Genomic DNA, 21,069 nt, shown 5'->3' on the forward strand with positions numbered 1-21,069 from the left:
AATGACCCATGCTCAGTGTCTCAGAAAAAAAAAAGAGGAAACATTATTTTCACTCTCTTTTTATTTCTTCCTTATTTTAATAATCAACACAAAATCATTCACAAAATCCTTCACTCACTAAAAAGAATACATAAATATGTATTTTTAAGTCATATGTAAGAGGGGGCAAAAAAAGAAACATTTTTTGATGCATTTTTCTTGTTATTCCGCAAGATTAAAAACTATCTACAGCAATCATGTGCTTTTGCTTTTGTAGACTTCCATCAAGGTACATCCTATGATCACACATTTTGTCTTCAATCCATCACAGTTGTTTTCCCCAAAAAAGATATCTGACATACCTGCATCTGGGTTTTCTTTACTTTTTAAAATGCACAATCATAACTTGTTTTATATTACTTTTCTTATTCATTTTTTTCCATCAGTGTGTTAGATGCTAATTGTAAGCTACTAAATTGTACACATTTTTATTAATATAATTTAGTATCCACGTCTGAGCTTAAGAAATATGGTTCAAAAATTGGCTGCAAACAAGATACCGTGGCCATATAATATCTTGCACTTTATCATTATATTATATAATATTATATTAGTCATTTCTATGGGGCTTTTTTCTACTAAACTAGACATAAGCAAGGATAAAAAAAAAACGTTATCTAAAAAATTAATTTCAAATTTAGTGGCAACAAATAGCTTTGCAATATTCACAATTCCAATTCCATATTTATTTTAATACCTGATTTAATAACGAAGTTTTTTATTTTATTTTATTAACTTGTTTTATTTATGCCCCCTAGAGTTTATTTTAGTACACCGTGAGATGTTGTGTTCTGATTTGAGAGGAATTGTTGTGATTCAACCGGAACCTTTCTGTTGCAACATTGTTGTACCCGGAGTCTTGGCATGCTACACAGGAAGTCTTGTCCGGTTAGCCGAAGTTGCGGTGTGATGTGCTAATTTCGTATAGTTTTATTTCCTAGACATTATATACCCTTTTGAAGTGTAGCACATTTCGTTTTCATCATGTTGATCAAAGTTAAGGTAAAACTTTAATTTATAAAAACATAACAAAATCTTCTGCGGTGTTTGTACAAGTATTGGTCCGCCTTTTTTTCAGTCTGGGCCGCTCAGGTTCTACTATCACACTTCGATTTAGTAAATGTATATTCTGTAATTGGTTTACTAGTATCTATTTGCGTACTTTTGTTCTGATCAGAGAGTATTTTTGTACAATCTCAAGAGTTTGTGGCGTTTATTGTCCTCTAAATAGGTTGATTCAATTATTCAACCTTATTCAAAACAAACGAGTTAGTTAGCTTTAAATGAACGTTATCATGTCTTCATTAAGTTACTGTCACATAATGCTTCTTAATTTATTTTGTCAATTCATAAATCAATTTTTGTAGCTGTTCATACGCAGAAACGTAATTAAGAAAGTGCTATACATACCCATGCATTTGCATGATTCACTGTGAGATATTTTCCACTTTCTGCACCTAAAAATACCTGGCTTTGATATATTTCTGTGATCAATTAACCAAACTGAAATTTTGGTAAATATGTGATTCAGAAATCCATTAAGATAAACAGAGACTTTACTGTTAAAGATGTTCATATTCAAAAATGAATGGAAAATAGTCGCATCAGAAGTGAAGCTCGTGGAATTAAAAGGACTACAGGGGGAAAGATAATAGCAAAAGTCTCAGATATCAGCTGCTTGAATTGAATTTAGTTCAGAATATGACTAAGAAGACACAATCTAGCAAAAATATTACCGAAATTAGAAGAAAAAAAATTTAATCGTCTTGATAATTTGATGCAAATACTTTTTTGTTGTAGAGTTTGTTGTAATAATAATAAAAAAGGTTTGAAAGCTTTTATTTTTTTGTTTTAGACCCTTACTGGAAAAGAAATTGAGATCGACATTGAGCCTACAGACAAGGTAAAGGTATTAAAAAAGATAATGTCCTGTTTAGTCTTCATGTTGACAGCCAGCGAATTAGAACACTTAACACAACAAAAAATGTACATTTTGTTCACACTTTTCTTTTTTTACACACATCTTGTTTTGATTTAATGTTTTAGCCACTTTAATTTGAAATTATAATACCTTGACATCCCATCATAACTGGAATAAATATTCTTTTGAGTACTGCTGCCGCATATATTTAAACATGATACAAACGTGAAGGACATCCTCTAAGGGGACAGCAATATGGCGATGTGGGGGGGTTTGTGCATTCAAGTTTCTTACTGTGCATCAGGTGGAGAGAATTAAAGAAAGGGTGGAGGAGAAGGAAGGGATCCCTCCGCAGCAGCAAAGGCTCATCTACAGTGGGAAGCAGATGTACGTTCCTCTGCTGTTCCCAAAATCTTTCCTGGCCCTTCTCTTGCCACCATATTAATCATCTTGAATGTCTTCCCAGGAATGACGAGAAGACCGCCGCTGACTACAAGATCCAGGGGGGGTCGGTGCTCCATCTTGTGTTGGCACTAAGGGGAGGATCAACAACCCACTACTGCAGCACGCACCTCTTGTGGTCATGAGACCCGCCAATTGCCACCGCTTTGGCACTCAAAAGAAAATATTTGAATTTGCTTTCTTCGTGCCAATGTATCCAGAGGAGGAAAAAACACCCAGAAAGCTTTGCTTTGTTAGTTTCTTTTTGTGAATAAATCCTAAAGCTCACTTAAGTTTTGTTCTCTAGTAAATAAAGTCACTCAGTTGTTTGTAGATGTATTTTCTTTATTAGAAAAGAGAATCTTCAAAAGACAAGCCAAACAGCTGACAGTAAATTCTCTCCGGTCTTTTCTTTACATTAAAGTAGTGAAGTCAATGCAAAAAAAAGTCAGGTCGATTGACATGTATCCTGTTTCTAAAAAAAAAAAAAGTAAAAGTGGTTTTGTGAACATATTTGTGAAACTTCTTCAACTTAAGACTGCTTTGCATAAAATCTTTATTCAGTAAATCTGTAACTACTTGTGCTTCCATACATTTTACAATAAAATCAATAACCTGGTTTGTGTAGCTTAGTCAACAAATGGTCCAAACATGATTTGCAGGTTTGATCAGGTTCAAAAGTGAAAGTGGTTTGAGGACCATGACATCTCTTTTTCACAGATAAGAGTCCCGTTTGGATAAAAGATAATTATAAAAATAATGACGCTGTAGTTTTAACCCTTGTGCTGTCTTGTGGGGTCCAGATGACCCCATCTTTACATTGACGTGTTCTCCCTACCGTGACACACGTGGATAAAGGTGGAGAGGATTTCATTTAATCCATGGACACCAGTGAAGATCACAAATCATTGAAGAAAAAAGGTTCTTGTGGGGTCCAGTTGACCCCATCTTTACATTGACGTGTTCTCCCTACCGTGACACACGTGGATAAAGGTGGAGAGGATTTCATTTAATCCATGGACACCAGTGAAGATCACAAATCATTGAAGAAAAAAGGTTCTTGTGGGGTCCAGTTGACCCCACTCCCAATGTTAAAGTACCTAGGATGGCACAAAGAGTTAAAACAAGCTGACTTTTTATTTGGCCAGGGAGGCAATATTTCTTTTTCATAAAGTAAGAAAAGGCACAGGAAAGAAAAAACTAATGAGGTCAAACACCAGCTTGATCCAAATGAAAGCTTCATATACAATCACCATTCAAATCCTTCACCAAATAAATTATAGTGCAATGGATTCACTGATAAATACACGAGTGCAGGCTGGGTTGTTTGTGTTTTCTACTCTTAGAAGTGAAAAGACAGTTAAAAAAAATAGGCAAAGAAGTTCAGGGAGTTTAAAGGGAGTGCTTCACAAACATTTGTTATTGGCTCTAAAAAAAATGTTTTTCCTTACATTGAAAATATGTTAAAGCTAGACAAGAAGCATGGTGCTTTAAAGTCAAAATCAGTGATATTTTGTCCCCTTTCTGCATCAATATGACTTTAAAACTCACCTTTTTTGTGTTCAAATGGAAAAAAGTAGATTGTGGTAAATCGATGTCTGGATTAAACAGAAAAACACGGCGGATCGGAGATTGCTTAAAGTAAATGAAAAATACAAAATTTAGACAAATTACAACACAGTTCATTCAAATTCAAAGATCGTCAAATAGAAGTAGAACATTTAAAAAAAATGTTTTAAGAAGCTGGAATTTTCTAGCAAGCTTCTAAAGTTGACTTCAAAATGGCTTATAAAGCCCCCCAAAAAAACAATATTTTTGTGGCATCTTGGCCTTTTATGTTGTCTTCCCAAATAAAATAAGTTATTTCCAGTCATATTTATGCAGAAATCAAAGAACAAATAAAGACTTTTAAAAACAACCTTCTTTAAAAGAACACATTGAGGTTAGTTTTGAAATTTTTTCTTAGTAGAGATCTTGAAAAGTGGCTTTTTATATCGAATAAAATAATGTATTACTATTATATTAGGCTCTTTAATTCCTGAGTGTCCTGTTATAACAAGATGCAGAGATTCTACTGTAGATGAGTAGAAAAATATCCGGTTCTCCATACTGTTTTCTGTGGAAAAGAAAAAAACATTCTTCACAAAGCCCGATTTCTCAGACTTGGCAGAGATGCCTTCAGATTTCTTGTGCATACTGTCAATATAAAGAATCCACAGAAATGTAGTGGGTGAGGACAAAATAGGAGTGTTTATAATGGTAAACAAAAAGGTAGGACGTTAACAGAAAAACAAGATGGCGGAGGTATGCTGGTATGGAGTCGTTTTGTAGCCTGGAACCATTTGGGCGTTAATCAAACGTGTGCAGGAGTTAAAAGTGGGTCAAACAGATGACCACAAGCGTTAGAAATAATGCTAATTTGATGCAGCTGAAAAGAGAAAAGGCTAAAATGACATGAAAGACACACAGAGTCATGCAGAGAAGGATTCATTCCACGCACACGATGGAGTGATCTGGGTTTGTCACACAGTGATTTTAAGTTTTGGCTTTAAAAAACAAAACAAAAAGACAAGTCATAGGCTGTTATTCCTCTGAGTTTGCACCTATCCAATTTGAGACATGCTAAAGACCAGATGACGTCTTGATGCAGGGATCTCAAAACCCAAACCGGGTGCGCTTTCTTTCTAAGTGTGACCGGCGGCGCCGAGTCCGGGAAGGGAGTCGACCTGAACCATATCCTGAAAGGCCGATCCTTGCCTGGTGTACGAGATGCGGATCCTCATTTTCAGATTAACCTGAAAGGTATGATGGGATGTAAACGCAGGGGAATACAGGATCCTTTATTTGTGATTGGCATCATTGAACTATACCAAGTGTATTAGACCAAAAAAAAATAACAGTTCACAGAAAATTGCAACATTTTTTCCGTAAGCGATCATCTTTAAATGGCAGCTTTGTGTGTTGTCGTGCGTCACACCCACCTTGTTTGGGTTGTTAAGCATCACCAACTGGGTCAGTTGAGCTGCACCTTGTGCAGGCAGAGAGTCCCTGCTGGGGGCATTCATGTTTAACTGCACACTCTGGAGGGCGAATAAAAAATAGGGTTAATTTGATTCATTAAAAAAAACAAAAAGTAAGCTCATCTTTTTAAGCGCGACATTGTTGTTCACCTTTTGGAATATCCCTTCAGGGGTTGCAACAGCGAATCACTGATTTACCCCAAATGCCCTTCCTGACACAACCCTGGATTTTATCCGGGCTGGGGACCGGCACAGGGAGACACACGCTGGACGAAGCTCATCACGCCCCCTGGGAATCCAACCCTGATTTCCCATGTCAAAGAAAATCTGTCTGTTTGCCTACTTTTCCTAAAAAGTTCTCTCCAAAACTAACTTAACAGTACAAACATTTGTTTACTTGATAGTTCTAGTACTTCAGGGGTTCACTCATTCTTCAAAATCGGATCAAAGCTTTTTTCTTTTTTCTTGAAGCAAATTTATCATTTGTTTTAATTCTGCAATGTAACATTGCTATTATAGCCCGCTGGGGTCCACAAATAGCCAAAAATGATCCATCTTTTTTAACCCTTTAGCACCGGCTCTGTCGCCAGCAACACGGAAATTACACACGCTCTTTGATCTACTGTAAATCTTTGACCGCTCACACAATCAACGTGAATCTGATGCGGCAAAAAGCAGCTTTTCGTGCCGACTTTGCAACACATTACTTTACAAAGTCCCTTCAGAATTTGCTGGAATTAAAACGACTAAAGAGTTATGGTAGTCGAAAGAATGTCAACACTGGAGCTAAAGCTTCTGGAAAAAACAAGATCCTTTACTTTTAGATTCATTTTGTTTAAACGTGGACGTGAAGAATAAAATGTAAATTTCCTCTTAATCAGGTTTGTGTTTATAAAACCACAGACTGTTATTTGGTTTTTCGTCTGATCAGAACATTTGCTCTCGTACTGGCAGTTTTTGGCAAAAACAACAGATTTGGGGATTTTTCTGAGAAAGTGAATTTAAGAACCAGTGGGAGGAAGTTCCAGTTCAGGGTGAAACCGACCTTGGGCACTGCGGCCTGCAGGGTGAAGCCGCTGATGTCTGACTGGGAGGCGTTGGTGGCTGTGAGCGTAACAGCCAAGGAGGAGTCTGACTGCTGCTCACAACTTAGTGTCAAAGTCACGCCATCTTTCTCATACACAGTCGCTGAGGGAGCTGTGGAAAAGTGTAGACAAAGTTAGATAACAAAACCCACTCAAAAATCTCAAGAACTGACCGTCAAAACCTTTTTTTCCCTCTCTAAACAGAAACAATATTCCTTTTTAGGTCCAGCATTATCTTTTGTTCTTGTTTGTAGGGATAGGTGTAAAAATATCTAGTGATTAATTTTCAAATCAGTTTATCATATCCATTTTTCCCTTTGAAGTTATGCTTTTTATTATTACAGCAAAAAATAGATTTCTGTTATTTTTATTATGACAAATTACAATTTGATTAATAACATTTCCACTTATAATCAGTTTTTTTTTCACTGGTTGTGTGAAATTTGTTAATCATTACCTAATAAAATAGGTTTTGAAAAGAAATTGGAAAAAATATTTAATGTCAAATTATAATTTAATCAACTATTACTGCAGTCAAAAACAGCTCGACAGCAAAAACTGAATCTTAAGAAAGTAAAAGGCTCTCGTTTCCAGAACAATTGTCTTACAAGAAAAGAATTCTCATTAAGAAAGTTTTTCAATTGCAAAATAATCTAGGTTTTGAGAACACAAAATGTTTTTTATTGATACGAGAATTCTTGGAAAGACCATTTTTTATGCCACAGGGAGATTTTTTTAGCGTATCTAAGCAAAGTCTGAATTTTTGACTTCTTTCTAAGGTACTGTGTGTGTCTGTAGGACAGACCCGGTGTGACGGGAGCTGGGGTGGGCTCCAGTCCGCCCAACAGATCCAGCAGGTCTCCTCCAGCAGAGCTGGATGTGATGATGGGGAGGGTCTGCGCTGCAGGGCTTTGCTGGAGCGGCTCCGAAGCGCCTCCAAGTAAATCTAATAGATCATACGTCTGAGAAGAAGCACAAAACAAGTAAGTAGGAACATGGTTTGATGCTCACAAACACATGTGAATAGACAGAGTGTGCATCGCCTCCTTGAGTGCGATAGCTGCACCTGTTTGGCGGGCTGCTGTGGCGGCGGCGGCACTCGCTCTTCCTGTGCAACTTTGGAGGAGTTTGTCTCAGTGAGGGTCTCCCTGGTGGCCTCCCCGTTGGTATTTCCTGAGTTGTTTTTCTCAATCAGAGGCATCCTCTCTAGCACCGCTGCCCTACAAATAAAAGAGCTTTTAAAAAAAACGTTTTCAAACTGGAAAAGGCCTTTTTGAGGCCAAAAACTCCCTTTAATTTTTCAAGAAAGCAAAGGTAGACCCGTCTACCTCATGTGGTCGTATTTTTTGAAGAGTGCATTGTATTCAACTGCTCTCTGTTGGAGCTCCACGTCTATGCAGCTCCCGTAGATGCTCACGATGCTCCGGATCCGGCTGCCGTATAGAGAACAAAGACCCCTTTACTCATCAGCTCCAAATTCACGTGATGCCACAAGTTGAGTCTAAATTGAAATTGGCAACGATGAAAGGATTTTCTCACTCCACGTTGTCAGTGATACGTGTGCTCAGTTTCATGGTGGCGGTGAGAGCAAAGCCTCTGGTCGCTGAGGACGACATGTGCGACTGAAGAACTGTTTCCAAGGCGTCCAGGACATCGTCCTCCGACACCTGATCAACAAATGGTTAGTAAAAACCTTTTTTCTTTTGACTTTTACCATCACTGCTATTTTGTTTGCATTTGACTAACTTACAAGCAGAAATTCTAAACAGTCGGGTTTGCCCCACTTGCCTGCACAGGTTCGGTTTCCTGGCACTCTCCTTTCAGCAGCAGGTCCCCGTACTCTCCGATACACCAGCACGCCACCTGCACCAGGGATTGCTGTGCGAACAAAAGTTGTGTTTAGAACTAAACAGTTCTTATATCCCAAAATCCCCCTTCTACCAACAGCCTGCTGCTCTGTGCTTCCAACACAGAGTCATTTAAACGGTTGTTTGGACCCTCTGGACGGGCAGGCGACCTGCATACAGACCTGAGAGATGTCAGTCAGCAGAGCCCGGTACAGCTTGTGGACAGTGTAACAGTGCAGCTCTGAGGCATTGGTAATGAGATGAATCAGGTTGGGTACGGTTTCATCTCTCACGTCGCCCCCTGCCTGGCGGAACGGGAATAGCACAAATGCCGTTAGATAAGACCGAATATGTGGGTCAACACGTTATTTTCCTTAAGAAATTAAATGAATCCATTTCTAGGAAGACAGATTTTAGCTTAAATGACAACAAACTTGTATAAAGTTGAGGACATTAATCTATAGAGCTAGATATTTACATGTAATCTGGTTCTAGTATTTTCATTGCTCTATTTTGAACAGCATCAGTGATCTAAACGTTTTAGCTTATATAAAAAAACTACTTTAAAAACTTTTTTTTTAATACCTTTGTATTACATCTCATCACATGCTCCTACTTATCTTACAAAAAAGTAAATTGAAAGGATCTGAGAGAGAGAGATGACGTATGAAGGGCTGAGCGGTGTCTGCACGTCTACCTGAATGGAATCTAATGTTAGGAGCGTTAAATATTTACAGAGGGTTTAAAACCCCAGAAAGTCAGATGATCAAGACTTTTTCCAGTCTGAAAGATAATCCAGAGTTTAATAATAGCTCTCCTTCATGATAATGCAGATTATTTTAGAAGAAAAAAAGAAGGTTCGTTATAAACTTTATAAATAAAGTAGTCTCTGTTGGTGATAGCAAAAATGGTGTCTTTCAAACGGTTTAGTGCATTAGCATGTTAGCTCGAGCTTTCTTAAAAAACCCACTTCTGTGTTTTTAACCTGTTCTTGTGGCCTTTTTCCGATTTTGAAGAACATAGATGAAGAAAAATTCATCTGAAGATCATCTATGTATTTCTTTAATCAGATCATTATGAATCAGGATCAGACAAAAAAAAAAAAAAAGGGGGCTGAAAAAAGACATACTAGTTACTACGGCAAGCTACAAGCTCCCTTCCCCACTCCATTCTGACTCCTGGAGGCGAACTTCTAATGAACTACTGCCGCTCTGCAGAAACTATGTCCCAGAGACCGACACAGGTATTTTGATTTGGGCTAAAAACGGCACAATCATAATTTTAAAAACCCACTATGAACATGATCGGAGTGGGCCTTTAAAGCTAAAAAGTGACATTTGGTTAACAAGTCAACATATTGAAGGCAAAATAAGATTAGATGTAAAAGTTTATATGCACTGAAAATACTGTAATATTACTTTAAAGTTGAATATAGGTAATTCTTTGAAAGTATTAGAGTTTTAAGGCCACTTTGGCAGAAATGATTGCCCACTTTTAAGAATATAACCAAATTACTAGAATATTTTTGATGGAATAAAGCTGGAAAAAAGGTCTCATTACTGGTTATGTTCTAAAAAATGTCAGCTTTCTCCATTTTTTAGCTAGTTCTAGAAAAGCCAGGGTTGTGTGGCGTCCCGTCCCACTAACAGTGACGACCACAGAGCTAAAAGAACCACCGTTTTTGATTTCACACCACCTTGAACTGCACCGGATTTTCTTTTTTGATAGGTGGAGTTTATCCAAACCAAAGCTTGGATTAGCTCTTGTTTGAAGAGGGAGGATTGTCTGAGGAAACGGATTGGGGTTCATAAATAACATTATTGGATCTGCGTAAACTGCGACATGTCACATGATTCACACCAGAGAGGAAACATTGAAGAGAGTACAAGAAAAACAAAAGGGCGTAGCTTTGTGACCCCATGCATTGGTGAAGGAACCCCCTTTGGTTTGAAACTCCGGCTGTGCCGTTTTGGTTAGCAACGACGATTGTTAGATCTTGATTTTTCATTTTGACGTTGCAAAACATGTTACTGTCTCCAGAAATAATACATAAAGTAATCATGCGTTTTCTTTTTTCGAACCAGAGGAGTTGGTGAGTCTCTGTGAGGAACCCAGAGGATGTGAGTGGCTCAGTTTGTATTTACCGTAGTGAGGACATGCAGGATGGTGTCTATGTGCCAGCGCTTGGAGGGTGCATACCTGACAGAGGCAGAGACACACACAGCCAGCTGAGCAGTGCATAAGTGGCATTCTGCAAAAGTTACTGCACCCCGTGACTGCTTTCCCACTCACACACACGGGCAGATGTGTGAAGCCATTAAGCAGTGTGTCACACAAACACAAACGTCCATTCACGGAGACACAGTGAGGGATGTGGCTGCGTGCGGTGAGGTGAGTGTGCACCACTGTTCCAGCCTCAATACAACAGCTGAGTCCCATTTACACCCGACGTGACAAAAAGAATACATTTAATAGGTGAATATTACCTCTCAGCAGCAATAAAGATGCCGCTGGTAGCTTGAGCCTTGAGCTCAGGAGGACAGGAGGAAAGGAAGAGGAGGAGTTCCTTTATCATGGAGCGGATGTTGGAGGCTGACACCAGAGCCAAGGAGAGCTCCAAGGCCCGCCTAAACGGATGGGAGCGAAAGATTCAAGGTGCTAATTAAATGAACCAATCCCACCTACAGTCCTAATGAACAGATGTTCACCCTGTGCAAATGTGACCTTGAGTGACACAGAATGATTTCTGTGAAACTTTTTTCTTCAAAGCAAGTTTCAATCTGCAACACTCCAGAAAAAAAAAGGAATGAAAAGGTTTTTATTGTTAAAATTAAATTTGGCCCTTCAGTTTTTAGATGTTTTAGTTACACAAAAGGGGCCTTTGTAGTTTAAGATATCATCTATGCCAAAACAGACTGCATGAGGGGAGAGTTACCGCTTGACAGATGCATCCTGGTCCTTCAGGCAGTCTACTATAGTTCCCCGGTGGCGCTGCACTGCATTGTGGTCCGTTCCAACGATCTTCTGAAGGGAAGTCATGGCAATGTACCTGAAGTTACGCAGAAAAAAGCGACAAAAACAGAACACTTTCATTTTTATGGAGATAAAAAACACAGACGTAAATGATCAAAACTCTATCCTCTTCTCTAGTAAGAGTTCATCTGCAGCTGCAGTAGTTCATTAGGAATTCGCTTCTGAGTTGTGGGCAGGACCGTTGGCGCCGTGTTTACAGACACTTCCTGCTAGCTTACAGCCCCTCACACCTCCAACCTAACATTAGCTGTGCAACAAAAATGCCGAGCAATATTGGAGCTATCCAGCCGTACAGTTTTGAGCTTGATGCCAACTCAGACGAGGAAAACAGAGACGTACATGGATCTATTTGCCTACAAGTGGATGCATCAGAATGGAGCGGAGCAGGGAGCTCGTCGCCAGCATTTTTTCATCTGCTCCTGATACACACTGATTTGAATAAAGAAACACTTGGAAATGCAATTTTTTATCTTAATGTTTTTTACATAAATAAAAATGTGAGAAGAGAGCGTTAAATACAAAATTTTTTATTGGAGTGGGTCTTTAATGTGGGGGCAGATATCCAGCCAGACAGGTCTGACAGGAATAAAGCAGTTAGTGGCCTGTTGGAGGAAACCTGTAAGACCTGTCAGTCTGTACGGTGTAAAAGCAACAACAAAGAATCGAGGAACCTGCAACAGCCCTCCACTCTCGCCATTCAATGAGACGTGACCTGAAACAAAGGACGCATTTACACTGCACGGTTCAGGTGACCCAATTCCGATTTTTTCCTCTCATGTGGCACAGATCGGATATGACCGGTGAACGTGTAAGCAGGACAAAAGCGCATGGATTCCAATTTTCTCAGATCGGAATCAGGCCTCATTCATATGTGGAAATAATTCGGATACGAATCGGATACGTGCGTTTGCGTGTGCCATGAAAGCAGACAAATCGGATATTCCCCAGTAAATGCGAGTCGTACGTCAGTGATGTCAACTCAGGACACCACCAACTGAGATCACATGACTTATGAAGGTGCTTTTGTGCGCTGATGTTGCTGTTCGAGGACAGCTGGAGCCCCATCAGCGTGTTACCTTTCAGCCTCAGGCTTAGTTATTTCCGGTCCGGCCCAGGTCGGGACGCAAACGGTAACTCTGGAACAGGCTAGAAGCCGTTTATTTCTGTGCTTGGATCAAACTGTTAGTACAGCACAACGTCTGCAAATACTTCCTCGCTCAAAACTCAGCGAGAGCACATAAGCCGGCCGAGCAGCCCTCCTTTTTCCTGTCCCGCGCATCCCCTCTCGTGCGCCTGCCTCATCCAGGAGCGCCCAAGGCAACGCCTCCTTCCGTCGCTGCGTTGCTTCCATGACAACCACAGTCACACAAAAGTCCGAATGAGGTCGGCGGAAAGCTGCTACGTAGTCCTCAGAACGTCTACGTTTGATAGTTTCAGCATTGTATAGTGTGAAATAATGCAAAAATCGGATACGGATCCCTTTTACAAGATGATGTAAGCGGGTCGCCAAAAACATCGGACATAGTCAGGAAATCGGATTTGGGCATCAAGACCTGCATCGTAAATGCAGCCGAAGAGATCAGACTGAGGACAGACGGCGGCTTTAGAGGACACGCTTCAAGGAGAGCCATTAGCTCTGCTGGAAAAGAGTTTGGCCCTTTGGCAGCTCAGATGACTTAAGATGATGGGGGGGTTAAAGGGACTTACCGAATGTTTCGGTCACTGTTCAAGAGAAACCTGCCCAGAATGTTAACGGCCAGAACCTATGGATCAAACATGGATGCTGGCGTTAGATATGGAGCATTCCACCACATGCAGAAGTGTGACTGGAAGAGCCACCGTCTCTCACTCTGAGGCCGCTCTCTGACTTGATGTCCAGGACGGTGAGAACAGTCTCGTAAAGCACAGCGTTGCCCACAGTCTTGGTGCTGTCAGTGTTGGTCGCCACCTTTGAGGCAAATCACACATGAATGCAGAATTTCAGGGAATTTTTGCTTCATTTTTGTTTCCGACATCACTACGTTGAAACATAAACTCCTGGCAATAAATCAGAAAATGTACTCAAAAAGGACAGATTTTTAGTCAAAATGTTCCTGGCTGCAGGCAAGAAAACAATCACAAGACAATGGGAGAGAACAGATTCGCCATCACAGCAGAAATGGGGAAATATTGTGGAAGGAAATACATGTGATGGAATTGCTGAACTTTAGGATAAGATCTTTGTCAAAACAGATGGGAGAAATGGACAAACTACATAACGTTATATGGACTTATACATGGAAAGTGATCTAAAAAACCTGGAGAGACAAGGCAACCCAAGGTGTTAATTCCGTTTTTTTTTTTTGCTTTGTAGAGTTATTTTTACTGTTGCTCTGCTTTTTTCTTGTATGTTTTAACAGTGTGTTAAAAAGGCAATAAAAGAAAAAGAAACATACACTCCACACGGAAAGATTGACTGTTTCCATTTATCCAATCGTCAACCAGACATCTGCTATTGATCTGGGAGAGCAAACCTGAGCTAAGAGGTCGTTCATGGCGTCACTCGCAGATTCACTGTTGCGACCGAGGATTCTCAGCAACCTCAGGATGCGGACCTAATGATGGAGGCAAGAGGGAGGTCAGGTTATTTTGAAAGTCAAAGCTAAGGGATTATGGGTGTCATTACTAAAGACGGTTATTTCAATGTAAAAGCTCATAGAAACAGGCTTTTTATAAGACAAAAAAGAAAACAAAAGTTAGTGTTTGAAGATTCAGTTTGATCATATTTTAAAAGCGTTCCCAGCGGTCTTTTAATGACCACTGGGAGAGTAAGGAGCTTGTGGCCTGCCCGCCGTATTTTTGAAGTCTCAAATATGCTCTTTTTGCACATCTGCTTCTGATTTGCAACGATTTGAATAAACAAATACTCAGAAATTAAATTTTGCCACAAGAAGAGGTTAAAAACACCAAAAACAACATTTTCATTGAAATGGGTTTTAAACTAAAACTATTTCACAAAGTGTTTCAAGATTTACAGATGTCCTGTTGACTTAAGTAGACATCACAAATATCTAAGCATGTACTTATAGAATGAATAAATAGATCACAAATAGATGCCAATTCAGCCCTGGGGTAAGATCTGTAACTTACTCAAAGGAACATCAACTTCTGCTCCATGCTGACTAAGTTTGACTTGATCTTTATTTCTTATGAACAATCAAAACATCACCGTATATATTTAATGAATCCTGGAGAAATAACTGCTTTGTTAAGCTAATTTGTTTTGCAATTGAGCTGGAGGACCGTAAGTGCAAAGTATGTATCCAACATGTTCAATTTACAGGAGAAAAACCTTCTGAGGTGAAAAGTATACGTGGTTGGATTAATAAATCCTAATATTTATCTGCAGCTCACCTGCAGGAAAGGATCACTAATTCCCGACACGTCATGCTCTGGAGAATACCCTGAAATGATCAGGCCTTTCATGATCTGAACTAGATCTGGCACTGTCTGAAGGAAAAACCAAAACCAAAGCAAACTGTTACAACACAATCATGTCTGCACCGCTTTCTCATCCCGACACGTCCAAACCACACCTTTCTGAAGCGTTTCAGCGTTTCCGGGTTCCGCTCGCACAGCTGGGTGATGAGCACCACGGCGCCGTGCAGCACACCTGCGGAGGAGCGGGCATCCAAACATTCAGATACATCAGGGACCAGGACATTTGAGTTCATGACACATTCAATACCTACTAACCGTGGTTCTTCTCGCTGAGGAGGGAACGAGCAGCGGGAACGAAGAGCTCTCCCAGATCCTGGACTTTTCTTACAATGTGTACAGCACATAAAGCAGCCTAGAAGGCCAGAAAACAGCAGCATTGTAATGGCTTTCATACACAAAAGCTCGATAGTTGTTATAAACAGAGTGATGTTCCATTTTACTTCTTTTTATTGCACTGAGGCAGAGCACAAATGCACTCAAATGCTACATCCCTCAAAAAGATTGATTGCGCACATTCACATCAAGATCAGTACAAGGCCTGTGGGAGTGAGGAACTACAAGATCTCATTGACTTTAAGCGTTTTAAAGCAATTTCTCAGAATTTGATAACTTGATATGATTGGAATTCATTGCTTTTTTTATACATTTGCAACAACAGTTGTCCTCCCACCACCTGAAATGACCTATCTTCTGGGGGACACCCAGTGTCACCCAGCTTTAGGGTGCAGAAGCGCTCACCTTTTTTTTAATGTAGGAGTTAGACGATTGCAGCAACCTGTCGATCTCCGGTGCCAGATCCCTGCACATCTCAGCTGAGCCCATACAGGCCAGCGTGCACAGAGCCAGAGACTGCACATACTGGTTACTGTGAGAAAGGTCACTGGACAACACAGAGACGCTTTTAATAAACATGGAAAACGCAGTATCAAAGTGTCACAATGGTCCGTACTTCTTGATGGAGTTAGTGATGAGTAGGCTGGCGTCCTGCTTCTCATCCAGGAGCATCATGGCTCCCAGATATCCCACTCGTTTCTCACTGTAGCGAGGACTGGCTATCATGCGAACGCACTCCATCTAATAAAAGGAACAAGCCCGTGAAACGCAGAGCCGCTGGAAGCACAAAAAGGCCTGAAGGGAAGAGCTGCTCCTTCACCGCTACAACCGGCAACCAGAGTCAGCAGCAGCCTTTGAGTTGGATAGGATTCAGTGGCCTACTTAGAATAAATAGACAGATTTTGACATGGCTTACTCAAGGGAGAAGTGTTTTCATACCAGGGAAAATATAAAAGAACAGAATCACACTCCTCCACAGAAAAAAAAAAGTAAAATGTTCCATGTAGCTACAACTGCTTTAACATCCTGACTATCAGAAGAAAAAAAAGTGCAGATTTATGTATTTTTAAAGACCCACTCTAATGAAAATTGTGCTTTTGACATGTTCTTGTGGCCCTTTTCTCATGATGGAGGACGTATATAAAGAAAATGAAGCTTAAAATAGAATTTCTGAGTTTTTCTTTGATCAAGTTGTTGTAAATCAGGAGAAAAATATTGCTGTTGTTATCGACAAACTTCAGACAACTGTGAATGCTTTTAAAATGGATCAAAAGATGATTTAGCCAAAACTACATTTCCCAGAGTGCAACTCCTTCACATTTGATACCATTAAGAAAGCCCCAAATGCTTTCTGTAGATCCTAAAGGGAGTTAATTCAGTTGGGAGATATTCAGGTTTGTCCTTAATAGATTACAAGTTTGCATTGCTGGTGTTTAGGAAGTTAAATGCAGAAGCATCCAGAACTCAGCCATGACTCCTTCCACATTCATACCAACCCACACAAACAAACACATGATTAGACTTAGCCAAAAATCCCCACACCTGACCAAAATGGGCAGGGTAGCCCAGCATGTGCACGTAGAGCAGCTTGGCCAGGTTGTGTGAGCGTCCCCCATTGTCGCTTTGCCTGAACTGAGCCCGGATGGCAGCACACTCCCTCTGGATGACACCGCGCTCCTCACACTGGGTCCGGGCTGACCGGATGGCCCGGATCATCTCCTGTAGGGGAACTGATGGGGACATGGCTGTGTGTGCCAAACAAAGAGGGGAGGGGAGGGTTGAAATGTGTTCAAAAGAAATTACTTAACGTTCAAACTTGATCATACTTCCTGTAACGCTTTCTTTCTTTTTTTGCCCGCTTAGCTACAGTTGATGACATTTCTCACCCTTAATAACTGTATGGGAAAACTTGTGAGGCAAAAAACAAAAGTGAAGTAATTTAGTTTGTATTTTTCCCCGATGCAAAGTGTAACAGGCGTGAATTATTTTTGACACACAAGTTAGCATTCCACTGGGTGTTGTGGTCAGAGCAGAAATCCGGAGGCTAGCCAACTTACTGACACGAGCGAGCTAACCCTGCGGATGAGCTAAAAAAGCGAAGTCACTTAGTGTGAAAGTCTGCTAGGCGGCCTCTTTATGCTACAAAATGACAGCCTACCGTGATGCGGATGCCTGTGTGTACAAAGGAACCCTGTGCAGTTCACACTCGGCCGCTGTTACTTGGCTGGACATCCAAACGAGATAAATCCATGAAGATTGTGTCAAACTGTAGAAGGGGAACGTTTCACTTCCTCTTTGAATTTTCAGAATAAAAGCCAGGTGAATAAACAGATAAATCATTTCAACTTGATCTCATTTTGTTGGAACTTTATTAAACGAACCAGCAAACACTTACGGATTTTTTTCCCTTAGAAATACAAGTTGTATTTCTAAATAAATAAATAAAATAATAAAAAAAGAAAATAAAGAAATACAAGTTGTATTTTTAATATAACACCAATCTATCAGCTTGCTCCAAAAAGTATAATCCTTGTGGATCTTTGTTGCTGTTTACCCTTTCAGCTTGTTAAAACAATAATATTATAGTAACTCATAAAAGTGAAAACACAACAAAATTTTTTATTTTAGGTCATAAAGGTAGAACCCAGTTTTTGTTTTCAAGTGTTTTTTCTTTTTATGGTGAATTTTACAATGTAATGAATTTCATTTGCTAATACAGTTAATTGAAGTGACATCTTTAGAGTCTGTTATGGTTACGTCATTTGCAAAGATGTTAAAAAAAGCTTTATCATCAGTTAAATAAGTATTGTTCTCAAAGTGGATCTTGCTATCTTAACTCGTTATTTTATTTTAAATAGTTTGATTTAGTCAACAACATATTATTCCATCAAAACTAGATTCAGTAAGGATAATCTGTTTCAATAAAGTATAAGAATTTTACACAGACACTTTTTGCACAAAACTTGAAATTTGAATCTCACTAAAAAACTTTTTAGGTTTGTCAGGCTTTTACTTGGAAAATATAGCTTCACAACTTCCTGTCTGATGCACGTGCTGCCTTAACTCTCATGGAGAACCTCCGGCTTTTCCTGTCTGATGCACGTGCTGCCTTAACTCTCATGGAGAACCTCCGACTTTTCATACCTGTGCATTTACTTCTGCAATTTGATCACTCAGAGCAGGAGAACGTCGGAGTATTTAGGTCACACGCTTCAACCGGCAAATGAAAAATTAACGAGGCCAGAAATACAGTTCCCGTTTTTTTATTCCAACACCCCCGATTGCAGAAAGGAGCTTTGCATCCTTTAAAAAAAACATTTAATATTATTTTACAAAATACAATTAAACAAAAACTTTATCATAGTAAGATAATAAAATGATACATGAACCTTTTTTTTAAATAATGAACTTGGAAAAAAACGAGTGATGGTCAAAAAGGTTGATTCATTTCTTTGAATGAGACATTACATTTATCTGCAGAATAGTCTGCCTAGCAACAGTGATGCCACAGGTGTAGTTAGATAAATTCATGGATTAAAGATACATTTATTAGATAGTTGTAGATGTAGCAAACCTTTCAGCCAATAAGGGAGCGTGAAGTTGTAAGGTAATGCACAGACAAGGTGTTTTTTTTGTGGCTTTGCAGCAGAATAAAACAGCCTGAGAGGCGGGAAACTGTTCACCCCTGAGAGAAGAGCCAGACTGTTTGCTTATCGTGTGCACCTGCCAGCTGACAAAACATCAGAGATGATTAGAAAGCCCCCCAATGATACAAAACCCAACAAAAAGTAAGATGAGAATTCAAGTAAACCTGAATATCTGTTTTTTTATTGCATGAGCTTATCAAGATACATCATTAAAACAAATCGGGTGGATTTAGCCACAACTGCAGTGAGACAAAAAAGTGCAGCAGGATGTAAATGGGTAGAGTGAGCTCCTGACCTATCAGGAGATGGAAAGAACAACGATGAAATCACGCTCCATGACACGACACCAAGCTGTATTTCCCCTAAAAGTCTCAGAGAAGGAGATGACGATCAAAGGAATTTTTACAAACGCAGATGCAGACAAACTCACAGAGACACGAGTGTAGAACATAGATTACAATTGAACAATGGGAGGTTCCTTTCTCAAGTCAAAAGACAGGAATATTAGCAGGTTAAAGCTGGAAACTTTGGAGAAAAAAAGCATGGAAACTGTTCTGTTGTGTTTGTCAAAGTTCAACACAAAGCATCTGGAATAAACACGGCAGAAATCGCACAGTTATACACTAAAAGGGGGGTTGGTGTAACATAAAAATCCAAATGATCCAACTAGTCATTTTGACCAGTTTCTCAGACATTAAAAAGCTCTAAGTTGCTAAAATCTTCCTATAACCTGCACAATTGAATGCAGTGGCTTATGCAGCAGGAAGAAAGCAACGTGTGCAGGAGGTGAGGAGGAACTGCTGGAAAAGTGGGAGTAGACACAGGCTGGTGAGTGGACACAAACCACACTGCATCCACAGTTGCATGAACCCTGCAGGGGTGCGTCTCTGTAGATAATGAGGCGTGCAGCACGCGACAGAACCGGAGCTCTCCTGATGAAATACGATGCACGGGGGAGCCGAGGCTGAAAGAGGAAACTGGAAATGTGAAGATGGAGGAGAGCAAGACGAGTGAGGGCGGAGAAACAGCAGAGCGGGTACTAAGGAAGGGTGGATGAATAACATGTTAGTGCAGAAAATAGGTGGATAAAAGCAAATCTGTCCTTGATGGAAAAATACTTTTTTTTACCCCCAATTTCAACTTTATTTCAAAGCAATTTCTCCTCTTTCCTGTAGATTATGCAATTAAAATTTACAGTTCATCTTGTTCTTCTGCAGTTACTAAATAGTGTTTTCTCCCACAGAGAGTATTTTTCTATGGTCCTCTTTTTGTCCCAGCAGCCCTTTGGAATCTGCATTTTTTTTCTTTTGCATTTCTTTCAATAAGCTTCAAACCAACAAATAATTTATTGAGTAATTAAACTGTCAAGATGGCATTTTCTGATCAATGCATTACTTTGTTTTATTGTATTAATTATTTTGAATGCTTGAAATCAATTAGATGACGAAGCAGGCTCACCTGCTTAACTTTTTTTAAAAAAATGTTTGGGTTTTACATTTGAGAACAATCAAGAGGATTGTGATTGACAGAATTTTATTTTTTCTGTGCAGGAAATCTTTGTGCACTCAGATGTCAGTAAACATTGTTTCTGTCTGGGTTAAAGGATTGTCTTATGCTCCATTAGCTGCATTGGGTGTGCATTTTTAGGAACCTCGTTGACTTTTCTGGTATTTGGCATTGAAATCATACGCAAACTCTGATGAACACAGAGACTGGTTTGTCCCAACTATTTGACCATCTTCAGCTAGGTCAAGGGTCGGTAAAATCACAACACGGCAAAATAGTGACAGCCGGAGCTGAATCTTTTTCTTTTTCCACGCTTTGTGTTTCTGTACAGGTCATGGATCACATACACACTTAACAAACGGAGTTTATTGGAACAGTTCAAACATACGTAAACAAAATATGAACAGCCGTGACTCAGGACAACCTTCATCTGACCTACTCGTTGATAGAAGGGCGTACTTTCATGGAATGTGTGTTGGATAAGGCAAAGGTTCAGCTAGAGTTTAACTTTTGTGTTTGTGATGGGGGTTCTACACTGTGTGTGTGTGTGGGGGGGGGGGGGGGGGGGTTGTTGGGCCTTTTCTGAATAAGACACTCGTACAGCAACCAAAGAGTGTGTTCAGATGACCACACACACACACAAAAACAAGAATGGCCGACTCAGCCAGTCAGATTCCTTTGCATATTCAAAAGGCTCCAAGTCCAAACATCCTCTAC

The 21,069-nt window shown here is 39.8% G+C and overlaps 2 protein-coding genes across 2 annotated transcripts; one reads left to right on the forward strand and one right to left on the reverse strand.

Moving 5' to 3' along the window:
* Nucleotides 1-861: 861 nt before the first annotated feature.
* Nucleotides 862-2,914, forward strand: nedd8l (NEDD8 ubiquitin like modifier, like). Its single transcript, XM_004079044.5, has 4 exons — nt 862-1,041; nt 1,895-1,942; nt 2,265-2,347; nt 2,427-2,914. Exons 1-4 carry the CDS (start codon nt 1,024-1,026, stop codon nt 2,545-2,547), a joined length of 270 nt encoding a protein of 89 aa, XP_004079092.1. The 5' UTR covers nt 862-1,023; the 3' UTR covers nt 2,548-2,914.
* Nucleotides 2,726-17,552, reverse strand: ap1g2 (adaptor related protein complex 1 subunit gamma 2). The gene is made up of 22 exons (XM_023965108.2): nt 17,358-17,552; nt 16,742-16,944; nt 15,816-15,940; nt 15,605-15,746; nt 15,122-15,218; nt 14,962-15,038; nt 14,780-14,875; nt 13,900-13,980; nt 13,236-13,334; nt 13,094-13,149; nt 11,289-11,402; nt 10,840-10,980; nt 10,498-10,552; nt 8,536-8,658; nt 8,295-8,384; nt 8,046-8,173; nt 7,835-7,939; nt 7,573-7,726; nt 7,312-7,468; nt 6,467-6,618; nt 5,383-5,481; nt 2,726-5,196 (listed from the first exon to the last, which is right to left on the reverse strand). The coding sequence occupies exons 2-22, from the start codon at nt 16,940-16,942 to the stop codon at nt 5,086-5,088; spliced, it is 2,403 nt and encodes an 800-aa protein (XP_023820876.1). The 5' UTR covers nt 16,943-16,944; nt 17,358-17,552; the 3' UTR covers nt 2,726-5,085.
* Between the last annotated feature and the right edge of the window lie 3,517 nt (nt 17,553-21,069).

Source organism: Oryzias latipes, chromosome 17 (assembly GCF_053564925.1).
Source record: "Oryzias latipes strain Hd-rR chromosome 17, Olatipes_Hd-rR_3.1".
Classification (NCBI taxonomy): domain Eukaryota; kingdom Metazoa; phylum Chordata; class Actinopteri; order Beloniformes; family Adrianichthyidae; genus Oryzias; species Oryzias latipes.